This window comes from Siniperca chuatsi, linkage group LG20 (assembly GCF_020085105.1).
Source record: "Siniperca chuatsi isolate FFG_IHB_CAS linkage group LG20, ASM2008510v1, whole genome shotgun sequence".
NCBI lineage: Eukaryota > Metazoa > Chordata > Actinopteri > Centrarchiformes > Sinipercidae > Siniperca > Siniperca chuatsi.
The window spans coordinates 3,442,040-3,463,728 of NC_058061.1; the positions used below are offsets into that span (position 1 = coordinate 3,442,040).

General features: G+C 39.1%; 1 protein-coding gene and 1 long non-coding RNA gene across 6 annotated transcripts in view; one reads left to right on the forward strand and one right to left on the reverse strand.

The window, feature by feature from the left end:
- Positions 1 to 13,755, forward strand: part of fmnl1b (formin-like 1b) — a 68,217-nt gene extending 54,462 nt beyond the window's left edge. For 3 of the 5 annotated variants that reach the window (XM_044179575.1, XM_044179570.1, XM_044179572.1), the window contains exons 12-26: positions 412 to 561; positions 673 to 774; positions 1,761 to 2,004; positions 3,177 to 3,359; positions 3,770 to 3,894; positions 4,795 to 4,997; positions 5,122 to 5,356; positions 5,733 to 5,801; positions 6,530 to 6,610; positions 6,724 to 6,853; positions 8,464 to 8,627; positions 8,797 to 8,898; positions 9,063 to 9,158; positions 9,816 to 9,930; positions 13,091 to 13,755. In XM_044179575.1, coding sequence (XP_044035510.1) covers positions 412 to 561; positions 673 to 774; positions 1,761 to 2,004; positions 3,177 to 3,359; positions 3,770 to 3,894; positions 4,795 to 4,997; positions 5,122 to 5,356; positions 5,733 to 5,801; positions 6,530 to 6,610; positions 6,724 to 6,853; positions 8,464 to 8,627; positions 8,797 to 8,898; positions 9,063 to 9,158; positions 9,816 to 9,930; positions 13,091 to 13,191 — 2,100 coding nt within the window. In that variant the 3' untranslated portion in view covers positions 13,192 to 13,755. Of the gene's footprint in view, positions 1 to 411; positions 562 to 672; positions 775 to 1,760; positions 2,005 to 3,176; positions 3,360 to 3,769; positions 3,895 to 4,794; positions 4,998 to 5,121; positions 5,357 to 5,732; positions 5,802 to 6,529; positions 6,611 to 6,723; positions 6,854 to 8,463; positions 8,628 to 8,796; positions 8,899 to 9,062; positions 9,159 to 9,815; positions 9,931 to 11,161; positions 11,242 to 13,090 lie in introns of all 5 variants that reach the window. The other 2 variants (XM_044179571.1, XM_044179573.1) reach the window with 1 other exon arrangement.
- On the reverse strand, positions 5,245 to 13,155 carry LOC122868035. The gene is made up of 4 exons (XR_006376035.1): positions 13,022 to 13,155; positions 11,104 to 11,315; positions 9,785 to 9,942; positions 5,245 to 5,378 (listed from the first exon to the last, which is right to left on the reverse strand). It is a non-coding gene; the product is annotated as an uncharacterized LOC122868035 (long non-coding RNA).
- Positions 13,756 to 21,689: the final 7,934 nt, after the last annotated feature.

A 21,689-nucleotide genomic window follows, 5' to 3' on the forward strand; every position in this document is an offset into this window, starting at 1 on the left:
TGGTTGATGATGAAAGTACAGTATAAAATACAGTGTCACCACATATGTAATATGTAATAGTAATAATAAGCGGAGGTGCATGTACTGTCAAGAGTAATAGAGGTATATGTTATCAATACAATAAATAAGAAAAACTAACATGGGAAAACTAATATTGCACAGGAGTAGTACACAGAATATTGCACAATATTGCAATATAGTTATTAATTATGGTGGAGATGTAATGCTCAATGTCCAGTTTAGTGACCTAGGGTCATACAGACTAACCCTTAGAGGGAGGAGTTAATCCCTTAAATTTAATCCCTTTAATTAAAATGTGGACATTTTTATTTATCGTGCAACTTAGACTCAAAATGCACAAAATGTAGCATTCATTTGCAACAAGGTGATTTATTTTTTTTTTGTGTGCAGAAGTTGAAGTTCACAGAGAGTGACAGACTGCTGGTGCAGATTCAGGCCTATCTGGACAATGTGTTTGATGTGGGCGCTCTACTGGAGGACGCAGAGACCAAGAACGCTCTGCTGGAACACATGGAGGACCTGCAGGAACACAACTCACAGGTAGATATATACTGTATACAGTATGTGTTTTGCAATCTCTTAATCCCTCACAGATAGAGACAATGAAGACAATCACAATGTATAAATGAAAGTTGTGCTTCGGGGTCACAGTTAAGCACCAGGCTGCAGGAGAGTGAGAGGGAGGCGATGGAGAAAGTCTCAGAATTGGAGAAGAAGCTCATTCAGACCACAAAAGAAGTGGAGCTCTTAAAGGTAGAGTACACCGTTCTTCTCTTTACATTTTGTTTTCTTAAAGGAAAAATACAACTTGGGGTTTTTTTTGGTAGCAGCGGTTGTATCTGTTATGACTTCGATCATACAGGTCTAAAACAAACCCCAAGTAAGTCCGGGTTAAACGTCCATCGCAGCTTACATCCTGACTTTGTGGTTGAATTTTGACCTACCGTAGTTGCCGTACACACGGTTATTAGACATTTCCGGTGTGCTCACTTCCAGCTTTACCTACAAATAAAGTGATTGTTAATCTGACAACACTGTCAGCTGGTGTACAACCTGTGGGACCGTCCAGGGGAGTCATTTCCACTGGGGATGGAGGGAACGTGTCCCCTCTCGTTTATTGTTTCAGGGGGATTTTCTTACTAAAGTCTCTCCAAACGTTGTCCTCTTACTGTCCAGCCGAAAGGTCTGAGCTGATGAAACTGTTGACACTCATCTGAGTCGCCTTCGGTTATTAGTGCACTCAAAGCAATGAGCAGCTGAGTGGTGCGGCGAGTGCTTCGCTGACTTTTTTCGCCCGGGGTTTTGCCTCTCTTACAGGCTGCCCCTGTGCAATATGCAGCCTAATAAAGGAATACCTGCAGACACTACTCAGGGCTGACAAGTAATATTTTAACAGCCAGTAAAAACAGGAGGAATGATTACAGCCAAAACCGTTTTGATGTACATGTGAGTATTGTTTTTAAGACAGACATGACAAACATAAGCTTTAATATAACAGATATAACCAATGGCCAGAACTACAAAATAAAAGCCAGGTTTTAATAAAGCAGTTTTCCTCTAAGCATGAAATTTGTAGGCGATATGCTACACTAATCTTATTATACGATACATTAAACATAATGAGAACATATAATGCTGGTGATGTTTCTAGTTAGATTAATGCCCATCACATATGGCTGTGATATCGTTGTTCGTATACACAGAACTACTAATGTTTCCTGATCGTGTCTGTATTGTAGGAGAGTCTACGCGAGTCCTGCTCCCAGGTGACTCTTCTGCAGCAGCGAGAACGAGAGAGAGAGCTAGAACGTGAGAGGGAGAGAGAGAGAGAGAGAGACAAGGACCGGTCCACCCAGGCCCTGAGGGAGCTGGAGGTGAAAGTTCAGGCTCTGGTGGAGCAGGGGCTGGTCCGAATGGAGCGCTCCTCCTCTGGACACCTGGACGTTCAGGTGGTCCCCGTCATCCAGCACGTCGCACAGACAGGTCAGACTGTCACCTCCAGACTGAAATAATAGCTATTACACAAGTCATGAGAAACACCTACAGCAGAGGCTTCAAACTCTAATTACCTGAGGGCCACTGGTCAGGTTGTTCTCTCATGGGGGGGGGGGGAGCAATTTTAACAATAATAACTAAAATATATTCACTCTGAAGCTGAGCAACTCTCTCTGTAGCTCCCTGCCCTGCAGGCTTAGAGGAGTCACGACGCTTAAGATTGTGTTCTTGTAGAGAATCAGCTTTCTCCTTGCAGATGAGACAGGAAGCCATCACATTAAACTCCATGAAAAAATAACAAGTATCTCACTTCTCTTGAAGCTTGTTGAAGTTTTAGGTTTAGAAAGAGACATTTTGGTGTTCAGTGTGCCACAGAAATAAAAAGCAAATTCTCCTGTTTTTTGCAGCCTTGCTAGAAAATAATTGCTCTAAGATAAAAGACTGCATTTGAGGACCAGATTCAATAATAAATTCTAAACATTTGGTGGGCCTCACGGGCCGACTCTGCCGCTAGTTTAGAATCTCTGATCTACAGTATATCTTGCTGCTCTCACAACATTTTGTGATTATGATCAATTCAAAATAAAATTAATATTTTAATTAGTTCAAGGTGTCAATCTGACATTCATGAAGTGGCCACATGGACTCAAAATCTCAGCACAGATTGAATTTGACCACAGGTTTAATTTGGCTAGTGGCCCAGTCCATTTGTTGTGAATACAGAGCTAATTTTAGAGGTGGTGCGATTGCATGTAAAGTCAATGCAAAGACGTGAGTGGACGTGAACAGACAAAGCCCCCCCTCCCCTGGGTGGCATGAATTAAAGGCAAACACGTGCGTTTGTGTTAGTAGTTCAGTTTCCTGAAAAGAACCGTGTTATTTGGCACAACTCAAAGGTAAAAACAGTGCACCTCCAATTCATTAATTACAATTAATTACTAAGCTGCCGTAACCTGGAGTTTTTACTCACGTGAAAGCACACAATCCAACATATATGAAGAACAAAGTTTCCAATAATAAGCGAATGATGAATAAATATTTACTTGGGTTCAAATTTGTCTCTTGTTTTCCTCTCATCAGCACCAAATTACACAGTTCTTTCAAGGAAACAAGAAATAAGAAACTGGAGAAAAATAACAGTATCGTTGTTCCCCTCTCAGCTAAAGAAGAAGCAGATTCAGGTAATGACCTCGCGGCCGCTCAGCCACACCTCTCTGAGGGTCCTCTGCAGTCGGCAACAGTGCAGGCTCTGCCTCCACCACCTCCTCTTCCTCCTCCTCCACCACCAGCGGCTCCACCACCCCTGCTGCCTCCTGGAGGTGGTGCGACTGATGGGAGCTCAGGTGAGGGCAGGAATACGTCAGTGCTAATGTGGCAATTAAATGTTCGAGGCCCTTTGGTTACTTTTATGTGACTTAAATTCTGAAACGGTCACATTGTCGATGTTTTTTAACACCAGTAATAATAATTACCCCTAATAATTGATCATCTGGACAACTCAACGCCATCATTGAGTTTTTGCCAGTGCCTAGAATATGGAGTTTTAAAGCAGACAAATTTTATCTTGAACAGTCATTCCCAAACGTTTTAGTTTGCGACCGCTTAACACAAAGTTTCATTTAAGTACTTTTTAAATGCCCGAAGAGGTAAAACTATACAATATATTGCAAGAAAAACTAACTTTTTTTTTTGTGGAAGAATTTATATGTTGTACTTTAGAAGATGAACATTTTGTTTTCATTCTTTCTTCTAGGTTGTAAAAAAAAGAAGCCCATTCAAACCAAATACCGCATGCCGCTGTTAAACTGGCAGGCGCTGAAATCCAGCCAGGTGGCAGGAACCATCTTCAACGAGCTGGACGACGAGCACGTCTTAGAGGTTTGACCAGTTCGTGTGTTTCCATTACATTCTGTATACGCTGAACTTCTCACAGTCGAGTCATTCTCAATTTATTTATTTTCTTTTTATGAAGAGTATGTTTATTGGTTTTGTTAATTTAAAAAAAAAAAAACAACACACACACGAAGCATCCACAAAACTCCCCTCCCTTTACCGATAATACAACATTTAGCTATAAAAGCAACAGCACAGTGTCTGATCATAAGCATTTCCACAATCAGGTTTGTTGAAATGTAAAAAAAAGCAGCTCATAATCTTATAGAAATCCTCAAACACTAAATCAGTGTTTCTAAAGACAGACTGCAAAACGTCTCTTTACTGATGATAAGCATGGCTCTGAATATCAATCCATTCTAACAAACATTAATGTATTAATTAACATTTCCTTCCAATAACTGGAAAATATTCAGGGTTTATACAGTATGTAATAAACTATTTAACTTCTCCAGGAACAACATTTTCTGTTGATCTGAAAATGTGTTTGAGAGCGTCTGAGTAACAATTTCTTCATTCCATTTTAATACAGTTATCAGGATTAAAATGGTGTAATTAAACAACTGTAATGTACGTCCAAAGCAGCTCTTTATGCTGTATCTGTGTCTTCAAGAGTTTTCTTTAGAACCTGCTTGTAATAAAAAACGTAAAACATGGACAACTGATGTCTGCCACGCAGGTGAATTGAATCTGAAACTGTCATTCATACAGTAGACACACATTTCGTTAACAATGGCTCCGTTCCATCAAGTGTCCCAGTTCCACCTGTGAAAAGGTCTGTTATCTTGTGTATTTCTTATCGCACCACCAAAAACACGAACCACATCCATCAGTTGTGATTCCATCTCTGTATATTTCTCTGTTTCCTCATTGGACCTTTCTTAGGAGCTTAACATGGCGTCTTTTGAGGAGCAGTTCAAGACCAAGGCCCAGTCCACTCCTGTAGAGCTGGGGACCCTCAAGATGAAACGGGCCCACAAGACCCCCAGTAAAGTGTTTCTAATGGAGCCCAACAGGGCCAAAAACCTGGCTATCACCCTGCGCAAGGAAGGAATGGCTGCATCCGACATCTGCTGTGCAATTGAGACGTATGTACCAAAATCATCTAAATAATGTGGCTATAAAGCAGCATAATCTGTTGCGTAGAATGAAAAAAAACTCATTTCAGTACAAGTGAGATACTTCCCGTTTAAATCACCGCCGTCCCCACAGGTATAACCAGAGAGCTCTGAGCCTGGACTTCCTCGAGCTCCTGGAGCGTTTCATCCCCACAGAGTATGAAATGAAGCTCATCCACAACTATGAGTGTGAGGGCAGGCCCCTGGACGAGCTCAGCGAGGAGGACCGCTTCATGGTGCGCTTCAGCAAGATCCCACGGCTTTCCCAGCGTATCAGCACTCTCACCTTCATGGGCAATTTCCCCGAGAGCGTCCCGCTAATACAGCCTGTGAGTTCACGGGGAGGAGGTTCTGTATTTCAGAGAAGAGACAGAAGTTAGGTAGGAGGCATCCAGGCCCTTAGAAACTGGAGGAATGGAGGAAATCTCTGTGCCGGGAAATTATGGCTCCCATTGCTTATTATATCGAACGGGGAAGGACTGAATTTTACGTAGGATGTAACACCTCAACACTTCATTTACTTACGGTCCTTTAGACCACAGAAGGGCCTCAGATTTTTGCAGTTTTATGCTTCATACGTGTAAACAGACGAGGCTAGATGTAAGCTCAGCGTGGCAGGCTGTTAGAATCTGCTAGTCGTACACATTTTGGATCTGGGTTCATATGTTTGGCTGAGAAACAAACAATTTCAACTCTTTCTGACAGCAACTGAATGCCCTCATTGCTGCCTCGATGTCGATCAAATCGTCCAGCAAGCTGAAGAAAATCCTTGAGGTAAGTACAGTACCGTTTATCTAGAAATGTTTTACCTTCGGGATTTTTCCTCTCTGTGCTGTGGGATATGGAGACATTTGTGGAACAGAACTGCACAGATGGATGTTAATTGCAGGCTTGAAGCTGAATAAACCCTTTTACCAGGAACATATTATAGTTAAGAGGCCAGTTTAGTAATAATTGTGTTCAATTTCAGGTCTTTGTTTGAAACAAAGTATTATTTTACCCGTATTTAAAGTGAGTGATGAGCATGAAAGTTCATATCGTATCTAAATAAATCAGTTATTTTTGCTACAAAGCTGAATTACGAACATACTGTCTCATAAAAATAACTATAGTGTAACTATAGGTACATTAGCATTAGCTCTAAGAAGAGAAAAGGCTTTTAGATGAGACTGAAGACAAAGTCCATTTTATGTTTTATTGCTCTTTACATGATTTAATGGCAAAATGTCTTTTACAAACTTTGACTTTTTGTCTGGTTGAATAATTAGAAAATACTGGTGTTTCAGGAAGGAACCTTTTTATTTGTAGTTTGGGAGAGGAAAGAGACGAAGTTCTTAATTTAAAATGTGTTTCATGTGTGAAGTTTTGCTCTTTTCTGACAAACATCACCACTTCAACAGTATTTTGGTGTCTTGTCCGTGTGCAAACAACAGTTCTACTTGTTACTTGTAATTCTGTGACGTCTTTTAACTGTTGCACATCTGACTGTTTCTGATGTAAAGATCATCTTAGCATTTGGAAACTACATGAACAGCAGCAAACGAGGGGCAGCGTACGGCTTCCGCCTGCAGAGTTTAGATTTGGTGAGTAAAAAGGGCCTTGAGTATTTTCTTTATAATACTACAACACACAAATGTCACTTCAAATCCAATTTTCGGTCTGTTATTATTTATTGTTTTATGCCTACTATCCCCAGCTGTTAGACACCAAATCTACAGACCGCAAGCAGACGTTGCTGCACTTCATCGTCAGCATCATCCAGGAGAAATATCCAGAGGTCCAGTCCTTCTACTCAGAGCTGCACTTCCTGGACAAGGCGGCGCTGGGTAAGAATGAACACATGAGCTGATTGGTGTCGTGTTGACGGCTGCTTCTTCTTCCCCATCTGTCCACCGCAGCCCTCAGAGGGTTTTCTGACCCTGCTCCTCCCAGCACACCTGTCACTCTTTCACCTGTTTCCTTTGTACCACAACTGTTACAAGGAGTTAAGTCTGGTGATATTCTATATTTTCTTCCCATGAAAAGACCAAAACCAACAATGAGTGTATCTTCTTCCTCTGTGCCGTAGAGCTGCATTGTTGTCCAAAAACACATCAGTGGGCCGCCGCTGAAAATAGTCCAACAAATGTCCTCCTGTTTGAGTAAAGTTTGCTACAAACCACAGTGACCAGCTGTTACTGGGAATACTTTCCTTTTTCTTGAAGATTTGCGTCACGGGTAGGGAAGGGTTAAAGTGTGTGTTGTGGTCTTAAAAATGAAGGATAACACCAGACTTTTCCTTTAAAGGCAACATGGATCATATGACATATTTTACTGAACTAAATGTTTTGTAGTAAAGAATTTATTCTAAAATACCAAAAGCAAAATATGTTTGTAATCACGTTCTGTAACATCAGTATTGTGAAACAAATGACATCCTATATTTTTAATATATAAATTTTGGCCATGATACCCTCAATTATATCTGGGCACAAAACACAAATGTATTGTTTGTGATCGTGTGTTTGGTAGTTACGAAAGAAGTTCCCAGTGATATAATTCCATGTCGTGTAGTAACACATTTTTACAAGTAAAATCAAGCTGGTATGAAACTGGTCGCTTAGTTACAGGATGTCCAACAAAATGTGTTTTTAGTTGAAATTGAATGGCTCTATGGATTGTAAATTCAATCACACTGCAGATATGAGTGTGTGTCAAATGTTAATGAGGCGTCATGACCGAAGGAAGATCACTTAATTCGAAAATGTGCCTTTGTGTAGGTTATCTTTTCTTTCACAGCGTGACCCCTAAATCATCTTTACTAGCATATAATCTTATTACTGGAGTAGCAGTGTGACGGGACCGAGCCGGCAGACACGAGGTCTCAGGTGGATTTTTAAAAAGGTTTTATTCATTCAAAAATGAATAAAAGAGCAGAACTGTACAGACTGCACTGGTTCCACCTGTCTACAGTTTCTACATTTTACGTCTTAGATTTGATTTTTTCAAACATACCTATATGAGCATTGTTGGAGGGAGCCTGAGATCTATGAATTTCATTGCCAACGACTGTGTCACTGTAATTGTGGAGCATGTGACAATAAAGACCTTGGACTAACAAAGGGGAACATATCAGAATCAGAAATACTTTATTGATCCCCGAGGGGAAACTCTTTCGTTACAGCTGCTCACTGTCACGTCAGTGCACACAGAGAAGTACTAAGCAAATCAAAATATAATACAGGTAAGATAAATTAAGTATAAAAGCTAAAATAAGTAAGTACACTACAAAATTATACTACCCACAATAATAAATAACGTATGAAACAAAAGATGTGTGAATGTAATGTGCATAAAGTCAAAATATCAAACTAAATGAGAAAAACTTTTAAGTGTTTAAGGTGTGTGTGTGCAGGAAGGTTAAATTGAAGCCCGACCTCACTCTCGTGTCTTGTAGTTTCTCTTGACAGCGTCCTGCAGGACGTGCGAGCTCTGGAGAGAGGCATGGAGGTGACCAGGAGGGAGTTCTCCGTAGAAAAAGACAATCCTGTGCTGCAGACGTTTCTCAGCAGCAACGCTGAGCTGCTCCACTCGCTTATAGCTGATGGAAAAACTGCCCAGGTCAGCTTTAATTACCCCAAAATAAACCTTAATCACGCGTTGAATCCGTGTTAACTGTTCTGTATTTATACACCAGGAAAGTTTTAGACTTCCAGAAGACGATCGCCATATATTTCCACATTTTGTTTGGGTCGAGAGCTGAAGATTGCTGGTTTTTTCTCTCTTCCAGGATGCGTATGACTCCGCTGTGGAGTACTTCGGAGAGAACTCTAAAACCACTCCGCCCTCCATGTTCTTCCCTGTTTTTGTCAGGTTCATCAAGGCGTACAAGGTCAGATAAAGCTCATTTTATTGATCCCTGGCATGAACTGACTGATAATGAAAAACAGCTTTTACTGTACACTCACAGCCCACTCAGTCATCCACTTTTAGCTAATGTCACACTTATTATTTGACCTTCAGATGTAGATACTATTAAAGTACTTTCTCTGACAGCAAGCGGAGCAGGAGAACGAGCAGAGGAAGAGACAGCACGTTGTGAACTGTGAAGCTCCATCAACACCAACTAAACCTGAAGTCAGCGGGAACAAGGTAACTAAATATAGCAGAAGCAGCTACGCATTCAAAGACTTACTGACTAAACCTGTGCAGGAAAAGTAAATAAGCTTTAATTCTCTCAGTAGCTCACACCACCTGCTGTTGATTGCAACGTGGGTCTTAGTTTTGTCGACAATTTCCATCAGTTATAATAACTATTAAGATCTGAGAACACAGAGCTGTCACACATTTATAATATTAATGAGAAAACCAGGCATTACTGTTATTTCTTTTAAGGGCAGGTTGGTTAGAAAACTTAAATGCAAGTACCTATTATTATTATTATAAAGAATATAGGACACAAAAGAGGCAGGCTACAATGAGAAAAAGGCGAACTCCTACCCTGACTGGGCCGCTCTGCACTTACCTATCCAAACTAAAAAAAAAGCACACACTGACTGAGGCCGTAACAAATCATCTTGGCGGAGCTGGGGGTTTGTTTACAACCTCTCTGGCTGCTCGTATTTCTTGCCCTGTACAATGTTGTTATGACCCTCCGACGTGAGGCTCTAAAGATAGTTTGTTGTATGCTGCACAGATTGTAAAGCACTTTGAGGCTAAATTGTGAGCTGTAACTTGACTAGAAGAATGACCAAAACTGTAATTATCCTTTAAGGTACCTGTTTGACATCGACACGTTTGATGTTTCAGGTTCCAGTGACGTCCAAACTGCCACAGATGGATCTGATAGCAGAGCTGAAGAAGAGGCAGGTGTCTCCTCTGGTGAGGGAGGGGAAGGACGGAGCCATCGAGGACATCATCACAGGTACACAACACCCTGGAGACAGATGCACCGTCTGTTAGACCACAACTATCTAAGTAGATCCACACCGTATTATCTCCACCAGTTCTCATTTGGTTCTCTGACTTAAAGGAATATTTCAACACTTTGAAAAATACACTTGTGTGTTCAGAACATGGTTAGCCTAGCTTAGCATAGACACTGGAGGCAGGTGGAGCAGTCAGCCCTAATTACAGTGAAGAAATACACGTCCCAACACCAGTTAACATGTGTCTCGTTTACATGCCGGGACTGTCTCAGCCACTGCGTGCAGCAAGGGCGTAACTTCCTCTGGGGATTTTTGCCTCCCGACTTTTATAGTTTCAGGTTGATTTTCAAACTAAAACCTCTCTGAACATTGTTCTCTTACTGTCCAGCTGATTAAAAACGTTGATACACTCGTCTGAGTCGCCGATAGGATTTAACGAAAGTAGCGTTCGTGCAACAATTACTTTTTTTTTATACAATCATAATGGAAAGCACAATAACTAATTATGGCATTTACTAGACTGATGGACAATATATATATTTATAGAAGTAGGTTTTAGAGTGCTGCGTCAAGCCATATGGGCTCATTACTGCCCCCTGAGGCCGCAGGGTAGAAAACACCCACTCGTACTGAGTGTTTTTTTGCAACAATGAGCCCATTCTACACTCGAAAGCTTACTTCAAGCAGCACCAAATCTGAGATTTACAAACAGTAATTTTCGGTTTTCGAAGAGAAATGACTCTTTAAGGATGAGCACTAACTTGGTTCATTTGTCTGATTAACCACACGGCTGCTTCCCTGATGTTTTCGTGTCGGGCACGATGGTACCAAACCTGGCAACCCAACTGTGACGACAAGACTTCAGGAACAAGATTAAACAGATATAACATGTTAATCAGTGAGCTTTAGAAGCGTGCTGTTTCCCTCTGCCTCCAGTGTTTATGCTAAGCTAGGCTAACCACATCCTGACTTCCAGCTCTGTAGAAATGGAGAGACTATTCCTTTTAAAGGGAACCTTAGTGTCCTTTTTCTAAGTTAAGAAAACATCAGACTCTTATTCAAACTGCAGTCGATGTCATACATCTGCATTACTAAACATTTCATCCTGTTTACTCTTTTAGGGTATTTTTCTTCTTAATTCTTCACTACTTTTTCTTTAAAAGGCTTACCTCACTTTGATTTGTCCTTGCTTGTCTCTCTCTCTCTTCCCGTCCCTGGTGTCTTCAGCTCTAAAGTCCGTGCCCTTCACGGCTCGTTCTGCCAAACGCTCCTCTCGTCTCTTCTGCGACTCCGTCTTCAGCGACGAGGTGACTTCTTAAAATCCCTCGATGCTCTGTGGGTCTGTGTTTCTCTTCCGCTCTTCTGATGTTGTATTTTCTAACTGAGAACAGAAGCTGAATAAATAAATACAGCTGTTCCTCTCAGTGTACATTTAATATTTCTTAGTCTTTTATGGGGAAATCTCACACCTGTGCTGCTCTAACGATTATAGAGGTTATTCATAAACATGATATTCTGATACCTGATTTAAATGTTCTGTAAGCATTTCTTTGAAGCAGAAAATGTGACCTAATTTCTGCTAAACACATGTAAACTAACCCAGAAACAACTATATACACGTAGGCAACAGACAGTAATAAACTGCATGGATATTATTGTCTTCTAATGTAAATTTAAGACACTTTCTGCCCTTGAAAGACTATTTTTGAGGCAAATCTGAGTTTCCTCCAGAGACGTCGGCCCTTTCCCGGCTCATTTGAAGCTGCAGCTTTTAGAAGTGATGAAAGGAGCTGATGTGATTCACTAGTTTGTTTTTTTTTTAACAATAACAACAAGTCCTTCACACTAACAATGTACTCTGAGCTTTTTCTGATTTGACACCGTATTATGTTTAGACACAGAAAGTACTTGGTAAAGGTGAGAGAAAGATGTGTTTTAAATGTAACATTTAACATGAGACTGATCCTTTATCGATACTCAAAACAAGACTTTGGCATAAAAAGTGATCAATACTTTGATCCGCCCTAGTTTCTGATGTCAAACTATTTACCCCAACCACCTCTACAAAGTTTTGAGGTGCTCTGTCACACAAGGGTCGTATTCACACGGAAACTTGGTTTTATGCATTTGAACAAACCAAAGCTATCACTTTAACTCCACCCGACTAACAACGTGTTTATCCAACCAGCTTCAGGAAATTAAAAGGCCGCAGGTGAAAACGATGTCGAAGTCACTAGTGTCCATATACTTTTGGCCATGTAGTTAGCAAGGACTTGGCTGCTCCCATTCAGACACAAGAGCATCAGTGAGGTCCGACACAGATGTTGGGTGATCAGGACTCTGTGCACCAGTCACGTTCTTCCTCACCAAACTGGGAAAAGTATTTGTTTATGGAGCTGACTTTGTGCACGGGGGCATTGTCACGTAGCACTAAGATTTATCTTTATCTGAACTAAAAGCAGCTGAGTAAATGTACTTGCTAAAGTCTTTTCTACTCCACTACATTTATCTGACAGCGTTAGTTACTTTACAAAATTAAGATTTTTACACACAAAGATGTTGTCAAATGTGATGTTTTGTTATGAATCAAACTACCCAACAGTTTATACAAGTACGGCTAAAACAATAAGTCAAAAGACAGAAAATTAACTGGCAACTATTTTGATAATCGTTTGGACTGTTGGTTGGACACAGCATCATTGTGACGGCATTTTTCACAAGTTTCACAAACCAAATAATCATCAGATATAATAGTATAACAGTCACAGGGGACAATTTACTGCTTTTAATATGTTACGTACATTTTCCTGATTATACTTAAGTAAAGGATCTGAATACTTCCTCCACCACTGACTAAAAAGGCCCAAACTAAAAGTACAGGGATGTCCACATACTTTTGGCTATATTTAAAAAAGGTATATAACAAGGTGTTTTCTGCTTCCTTCAAAAAGTAACTGTAGCTACAAAAGTTTTCTAAATATCTCCCAGAGACATGACTCAGATTATCTCCCCTAAAGCTTCATATTACATCAGAAATGTGTTGATCGGCTGTTTAGAGCGACACAAATGTTATTTAATGTCCTTTACCTGACAAACATTACCAGTCTTGACTCAGGTAGTTTCCTCCGTGTGTTTGCCGTTTGTCCTCCACCTCAGGTTTAAGGAATCAGCCGTACAGACGGACAGACGGCGGCCGACACAGCGCCAAGTGGAAACCAGGGCAACAGCTCCACGTGTCCTCAGACATCTCCCTCTGAAAAACACTGCAGACCAGACTGAAAGCTATAAAAGCACACAAAGACCTGACATTTAACTCACCGTGGCAACGATTTTACTCTCTCATGCATGTTTGAGAATGCAGAGGTGAAAACGCACGTTTCCAAGATAAAAAAAAAATAAGCTGAAATATTCAACAAGCTATTTCACACAAACTCTCTCTGAATAAAATATAAACTTGGCTGATTGTCGAAATGTTCTGTGATTTGAATAATCAAATGTTAAAGAGTGAATATTAGCTGCACTTGATGCTAACGACCCTGGATGTTTGATGAGCCAATCAGCTAAAAGTGACTCCTCAAAGAGAAACTCGGATCGACGGACCACTCGTAAATCATTTTTATAGTTTTCTTAAAAATGCTCAACATGATTTTTTTAATTGGTTTTATTAGAATATTAATGACCACTGTCCATCTTTCTGTCCTCTAGTAAAGTTTAGGTTGAAGATTTGTAATATATTTAAATTATTTTTAATACTGAAGTGTAAGAATGAGGAACTTCTACTCTGCTTCTGCATTTCAACAAATAAAGCATTTTATACCGTTCTTGATTTTGTGTCTTTCTTTAGTTTATACGAGTACTTAGCATTTAGGTCAAAGCACCACTGTGCCGAACATTTGCTAATTAGGACTAAACACTAAGTACACCTGAGGCTGATGGGAACGTCATTAGTTCTGCAGGTATTAAACAAATTAAAATTTCCACCTGATGATGGCGCTAGATGAAAAGTCAGAGGATCACTGAAGTTGGTGGGATTCATCCTCTGGGGAACATGAACGTCTGTACAAAATGTCGTGACGATGCCAAAACTATTGGCATGGAAATCTGCACACCGATTGCTAAACTGAGCACATAGTTTAAGGTAAGTTTTGTATTAAGAATATTCAGAATAAAATAAATATAATTCTTTGAAAAAGTTTTAAAGTAATGCAAAGCAACATTTAACATAAACAATACAATACGTTATTATATTTGAACTGACAGCTAAATGAAAGCAGACTGGTGTCAGAAAACAAGTGATGTAATCTCTCATGTTAGCAATTGTACAATTCCTTTGATTGTTAAAGTTATATATAGATATATATATCTATATATAGATATATATATCTATATATATATATATATATATCTATATAGATATATATATATATCTATATATAGATATATATATATATCTATATATAGATATATATATATATATATATATATATATATATATATATATAGATATATATATATATCTATATATAGATATATATAATCTATATATAGATAACTCTGGACTTTATCCCCATATTTATCTAATATATATATATAATCTACTCATGACATTTAAATTATACTCATAAACTCATAAATAACAATATATATATATATAAATAAAACACCTTTACACTCTTTGACCCCCCCGACTCCTTTTATTCGTCTTCGACTGCTCCAAATATTTGTTCTCCTTCCACTTTATTAATGTTTGCTCAGTTTAGCGATCTGTTCTCATGTATTTCCACATTAATGCTGTCTTTAGTTGCCAGAAATATTTCTCAATGACCGTCTCAAAATATTAATTCTCTCATAGAATGACTTTATTCTTATAATATATATTTTATTTTCATTAAATTACAACTTAATTCTTGTAATATTGTTTCTCTCAAAATTATTTTCTTTCCCCAGTGCTCCCTAAATTTGTGGGAAGTGCCATTAATCTGAAATATATTGTACTTTAGTATCATTCAGATTTTGGTTTACACACCCTTCTTTTATAATATTACAACCTTTTCTCATAATTTGACTTTTCTTGTAAAATTACAACCTTGTTTTGTAGTATTATGATATTTTTCTCAATGTTACAACTTCATTCTTAAAAATCAGATTTTTTTCTAATACTACTTTGTAAAATTTGTAAGTTTGAGAAGCGTCTAGAAGATATTTTGTCCTATAATATCTGTAAAATGTAGGTTTTGTTTTCACACCTGCTGATTTCCACTAGAAGAAATCACAAATCTGTGTAAATGTTTCTTTGGTCTGTTGAAATGAGACTTGCTGCAGTTTAAATTATTTCCCCCCGTTTGTGTTTTAAATGTCCATCTGTTATAACAACTTCAAGTTTCAGAGTTAATTTGCTTTGAAAATGTCTGAAACTGCTCGCCAGATGTTAGTTTGTTAAAAAGGAGAATAAAATTTACTTTTTGCCTCAAATTAAAAAAGAAAATCTGCAGACGAGCACAAACACACATAAACGAGAACTGCAGCCACTTGTACATTTCCAGCATTATAACTGCAGCGAGTTTCAGACAATTAAATGGAGTTCAACAGATGCAGAAGAGAGGAGGAATCACATTAAAATAACCGCTCAAAGACTCCGCCGAGAAGAAGCCAGTGCTTTGTATCCGAGAGCCACTTCTTCATGTACTTTTCTTCTTTCAGGGAGTTTAGAGTTTATAAGTTGTGGCAGCAGTGCGTTTCCCAGCTCGTGACCTTTGCTCTCTGCAGATCTTTAATCGATCAGAGATTTATTTATTTTTTTTTAAAGAACAAGACAGAGAGCTGCTCTCATGTGGCCAATTACTCGGGTTCATCCCGACACTTACAGTCAGTTTGTGCTGTAGATATTTTCTCCAGCTACTAGAAAACTAAAGTAATCACTGATGATTCAAGAGGGATTTTAACGGTTTAAGTCCCTTAAATGGATTAACATTTAATAGTCAACATTTATTACAAATGTACTTTCTGTCTATCATTTTTCTTAGAGGTGAAAAGACTGGTAATCTATTAGTCAACTGAAAGAAAATGTATCTATCAATAATTTTAATAATTGTTTTCAAGCATAAATGCAAAACATTCACTGGTTGCAGCATCCCAGATGTGATGATTGTAGTTAACTGATTATTTGGGGTTTTTTTGGACAAAACAAGACATTTAAATGCAACAGTTTGGACTCCGGGACATTATAACAGCCTTTTTTCACTATTTTCTGACATTTCACAAAACCAAAATAATCTGCGGATGAATTCATGATGACAATGAAAATAATCTCAAAAACACATTTAGTTAACAGCATGTTAAGTTGTAGTGACCACACAGTCTTCTCACTTGTAAATCTAAGGTGGAGGGAGCACTTTTATTTGGATTTTGCCCTTTCTTGTGCGTTTTTGAATCCTTTACCACAAATTGTTGGTGGGTTTAAACCAACATTTCATTGATGGAAGACAGCAGAAATTACATGCGATTATACAGTATAATATATGCACTCAGTGGCCCTTCATTAGGTGCATAAATTCTACCTTTCCAAAGATAATGTTCAGTTTTTGTTGACACTGTCAGAGAGGAATTAATCTAACTATATGTTTATTATTGAGGTCGTAGTTAGTGAGGGTGTACTGGACCGCATTATAATGAAATGTGTTTCTAACAGTGGTGGAAAGTAACTAAGTGCATTTACTCCAGTTCAACAGCACTGTAAACTACAACCTCAATAACAAACACACGAGTGTGTGTGTCAACAAAAGCTGCACATCATTTTCTTTGTATTGGACTGCATTCGATTCTACAGGTGTACCTAATAAAGTGGCCACTGAGTGTATTACATAATGTCTATTAAATTAAAAGCAGAGCACTACAGAAGCCTTCCTTTAATTTGAAATCATGACTTCAAGAGTAACGATACATTATATTTTTTGCGCTGTACAAATAATCTTGTAAATTGTATTATCTTAATTTTTCCAACAACACACACGTTTGAGTCTCCAGTCTACATGTCAAAAATGGCCTCGAGTTAGACACTGAACCCAAAATTGCTCCTAACTATAAGTTGCTTTGGATAAATGCGTCCGCCACATGAATGTCATATAATGTGGTTTTCTTGAGATAACAATATAACTGTGGTCTTTAAAACAACCTTTGGTTTTCTCAAGATATTCATCCTGTAATCGCAAGAAAATGATTTGTTCTTTTGTTAAAATTGTTTGTTAATGAGATACTTGAGGTAACAGAATATCTTGGCCGCTCTAGGCTTCCGTAGAAACAAACCTCAATAAAACACATAAGAGAAAGTCATACAATAATTTGATAAAATGTCACTTTTATCATAATGAGAATCTCTGTATACATCAGAAATAATCTGCAACACATTTAATAAAGTAAGAACACACAACAGAATATACATGAATGAAATTAAACAAGACAAACTACAAAACTCTAAATTAAAAACAACTGTGGGCAAATTGATATCACATCCCTAAATCAGTACAAACGAATTTCAGTAGGTCAAAGATATCCCTTGTCTTTCGTTTCACATCATGGGAAGGAAATAATAAAACATGAAACACCATCAGAGAGTTCTGTGTGAATAAAGAATTTACAGTGTGGGTTGGAAATTTCCATTTAATGCTGACAGTAGTTAATTAAAAAAAAAAAAAAAAATCTTAATCTACTGGATTAATAAAGTTACTGTAAATCAAATATCCTCGTTAACATCCATGTACTTAAATGATTGCTGCATATTTACAAATGAATATTTTAGAGTATTTCCTTGTATTGTTAAAGGAATAGTTAGACATCAACTTCTTCTCAACTAACTCTCAGCAAGAAAGCGAATATCAATACCACTCATGTCCGTACGGTAAATATGAAGCTACTGCCAGCAGCCGGTTAGATTAGCTTAGCTTAGCATTAAAACTGGAAACTGGGGGAAACAGCTAGCCTGGCTCTGTCTGGAGGTAACACAATCCACCTACCAGCACCTCTAAATCTTATTAACGCGTTCTATCTCAGTTATTTAATTTGTACAAAAAACAAAGTGTAAAAACAACAACGTGAGGTTTTAACACAAGACAAGACATAAATCAGTGAGCTTTGTTTTTGTGCTAAGCTAACAGGCTGCTGGCTGTAGCTTCATACTTAGGAAAAACATGAGTGGCAAGCGTATTTCCCAAAATGTCAAACTTTTGCTTTAACACCCCCCCTTATACCTTATATCTTCCACTGTGGATCTATAGAAATCCAAAATTTAAGGATAGTCTTTGCTGCTTTATGTAACAATATTCCTATTAGTGTTGCATTATGGTTATTTTTCACACTGTCCACCTCAAGCTGCCAATATACACTGAAAGGGTGATAACTAACAAATCACATCCAATCACAGTGACCACTTCATCTTTCACTTCTCCCCAAAATGTCTGTATCCCTGTGCATTTACAGAACATGTGTGCATACGTACCAATTTCTGAGTTTCACCTCTATGTTAATATGACAGCCACAGGCCCATACGTACCATGAACGTGTTTATGGTTACTGTAATTATTCCTCCTGTTCGTATTTCACAACACGTTTTCAATGTAAGTGACGTGGGACGCAATTCAGTCTTTGTTTGGCATAAAAGTGTATTTAAAAGTTTATCTGAAGTTCATTTGGTACAGATAAGACTGTATCTTTTGCAGATACCGTCTTACTTCTTCTACCTCTGACGCTGAACAGACATGGGACTCAAGTCATTTGGTCCAAGTCTCAAGTCATATTTTCTTGGGCAAGTCAAGTCACAGGTTATGTTAAGTCAAGTCACTCTCCCCCCCCAAGATACTGCAGTCTAAGGTTGTCAAAAGTATTGATACGTATATCAGGCTAACGTTAGCTAGCTACGGAGTTGTAAAAGAACAGATTGTATCTGGTTAATGTCAGCTAACTTCAGCCCTCACGGACACGATCCGAATTTGTCTTCAAATGACGAAAAAAGTTTAGAGTCTTTAACTTCCAAGTCGAGTCTCAAGCCATTTCTTTTCCGTCAAGATGCAAGTCATCAAAACAGTGACTCGAGTCGACTCAAGTCCACATTTCTGCTGCTGAGGCCTTTACGTTAGTCTTCAGATAAACTTTAAAATACATTTTTACACCAAACGATGACTGTGGATTTCGTCCTCCATCAGTTTCATTGGAATCGCTTTGAGAACTGATTTCTTCACGGTCAGTATGGAGAGGAGGAACAATTAAAGCGACCAAAAACTATTTCAATGTACATATAGGCGTGTGAGTAGTGTTTTAAACAATGTGAATTTGTCCTTCTAAGTCTCGAGTATTTTTAATTGTGCCTTGATCAGTATTTAATGTAAGAAAACTGAATGTGTTCGCTGTAATCGATTCCCATATATTTGCTTCTGTTCTTGGTTTACTGTTGTTCAACATCCAGCCTCAAACCAAAAGTTTTTCCACCTCTGCTCTCGTCTTCTCCAGTTCCTCAGTTACTTTTTTGCTTTGTCTCGCTGCTTCTTCAACACTGGAAACAAACTGCGGCAGATCTGTGGCCTCCTGAGAGTCACTGAGAGTTTTCTCCATCGTGGTCACAGAAGCCAGCGTCTTCGCGGCTTGTCCAGCTACACTGTGCACAAAGGCGCTGGAGGCCATTTTGTCACCAATGGTTTTGATTTTTTTCAACTCTTCCACCAGCGGTTTGATAGTTTCCCTGAAATCTACAGCTTTTTGTATCATGTTCAACTTCTTTGACTTTGTTTTCTGTTCTTCTGAATCTTTGCCTCCACGAAAATGACCAGTCACCTCTCCAACTAAACCAACTGCAAACCTCGTACCGAACAACGCACCGAAAGCACCACCAACTGCACCGCCTGCTGCACCAACCGTCCCACTAAAGTACGGCCGATTGCACCTCCGATTGCAAAGCTGATGGTGAACCACGCTACATTGTTGACTACAGCATAAACTGGACTAACAGTTGCTCCCACGCCGACTGCTCCGCCGATTGTGCCACCGAACACTCCCCCAACTACACCACCAAATACACTGCCGACAAAACCGACAGTTGCACCGACTGCGTTGATATCACCACAAAGCCTGGCGCAAGTTGCTGCACTAACTCCCCCGAAAGCTCCCAATACTCCACCAGCAAAGCCCCCAAAAGGTGCACCAAGAACTCCTCCGGTGACAGCGAGCAGAACTCTGGTCGCCTTACTTTCAGTAACTTCCTCGTGCATTTCATGAAGTCGAGCAGCTGTCAATACGAAGCTGTCTGAACTTCTCTGAAGACGATCTTTATGTTGACTGTAGAGTTGTATGAAAGACGTCAAACTTGTGATGAGTTCGTCTTTCAGGTCAGTTGAAGTGGTGAATACTCTGTAGTCCAGAGAGCCACCTTCAAAATATTTTTCCATTTTTGTGTTTTTCTGTTACAATAATCAACCTGACACTGAGGCGAAGTCGTCTACTCGATGAAAGTTGAGCGTTCAGGACTTAGTTTAAGATCCATAAATCGATAGTAAATTCCCACAAACAAAACCAGGAGCGCTGACGTTCTTCCTTTTTTACCTGTGAAAGAAAAACAAAAGAACATTTTAAACTTGCTGTGCTGAATCTAATATCCCTTATGTAAAATTTTATTAGGTAAAAAAGTAAATAAATGCAACTCCAGACAAGAAAAAAACACTGTCTTGTGTCACTTGAATACTAAGCAGTAATTTTGACATTTCAATAATAACCATACAAATGGGTGTTACCATCTGTGTAGCTTTTCCAGTTTGGGAAGTTTGTAAACTAAACTAATGACATTTGTGTCTCTTCATCCTACATCATACGTTCTGGCAAATAACACAAAAAGTTGCATTTTGTCTTGGTCAAAAATAATAAATATGACGTTACACTGCTGACAGTGAGTGAACCAGGAGTTTGAATTTGTTACAGCAGATTCAGATCAGAGTGTTTTATTAGTACTTACAGTCTGTCGTCTGCTCCACTTGTTTGAATGAAACATCAGCTGCTGTTGCCTTAGTGATGCCTTGGTCTCATTTCTCTAAATAGATGGTGTTCGCACGCAGATTTCGGAGAAGTAACACCTGTACAGTCCGATTTGTTCGGAGGAGAAAGAGCAGGAAGTTGAGGAGTCACAGCAGGAGGGCGGAGCTGTTACAGTAAAACTCTTTCACTTCCAGGTGCCTCGAGGGAAAAACAGGACCCATCAAACAACTGTACAACTGCCCAGTTTCTATTATTAGCACAAGTAGGCGTACTGTTGGCGTAGTTGAAACTATGAGTGACACCCGAAAGAGAAGCAGCATCTGGCTCCAGTTTAAAGACAATGGAAACAACAAAGCAGAGTGCGTTCACTGCAAGATGAAAATTACTTTCAGAGCAGGTTCCACCACAAACCTGCATAGACATACGAGAACTGTCCATCCTACATTGCAGTTAGAGAAGAGAGGGCAAGCTAGCACACATCTGCAGATCCTGGTTTGTCTCATCCCAAAAAAACAACAGCAACTGCAGCAGCATCTACTGGCTTCCCCACACATGCAGGTATAACCTCTCTTACTGCAAAATCTTCTTTTCCTGTCAGCTGTTCCCTTTCAGGGGTCACCACAGCGAATCATGTGCCTCCATCTAACCCTGTCCTCTGCGTCCTCTTCACTCACACCAATTAACTTCATGTCCTCTCTCACTACATCCATAAATCTCCTCTTTGGTCTTCCTCTAGACCTCCTGC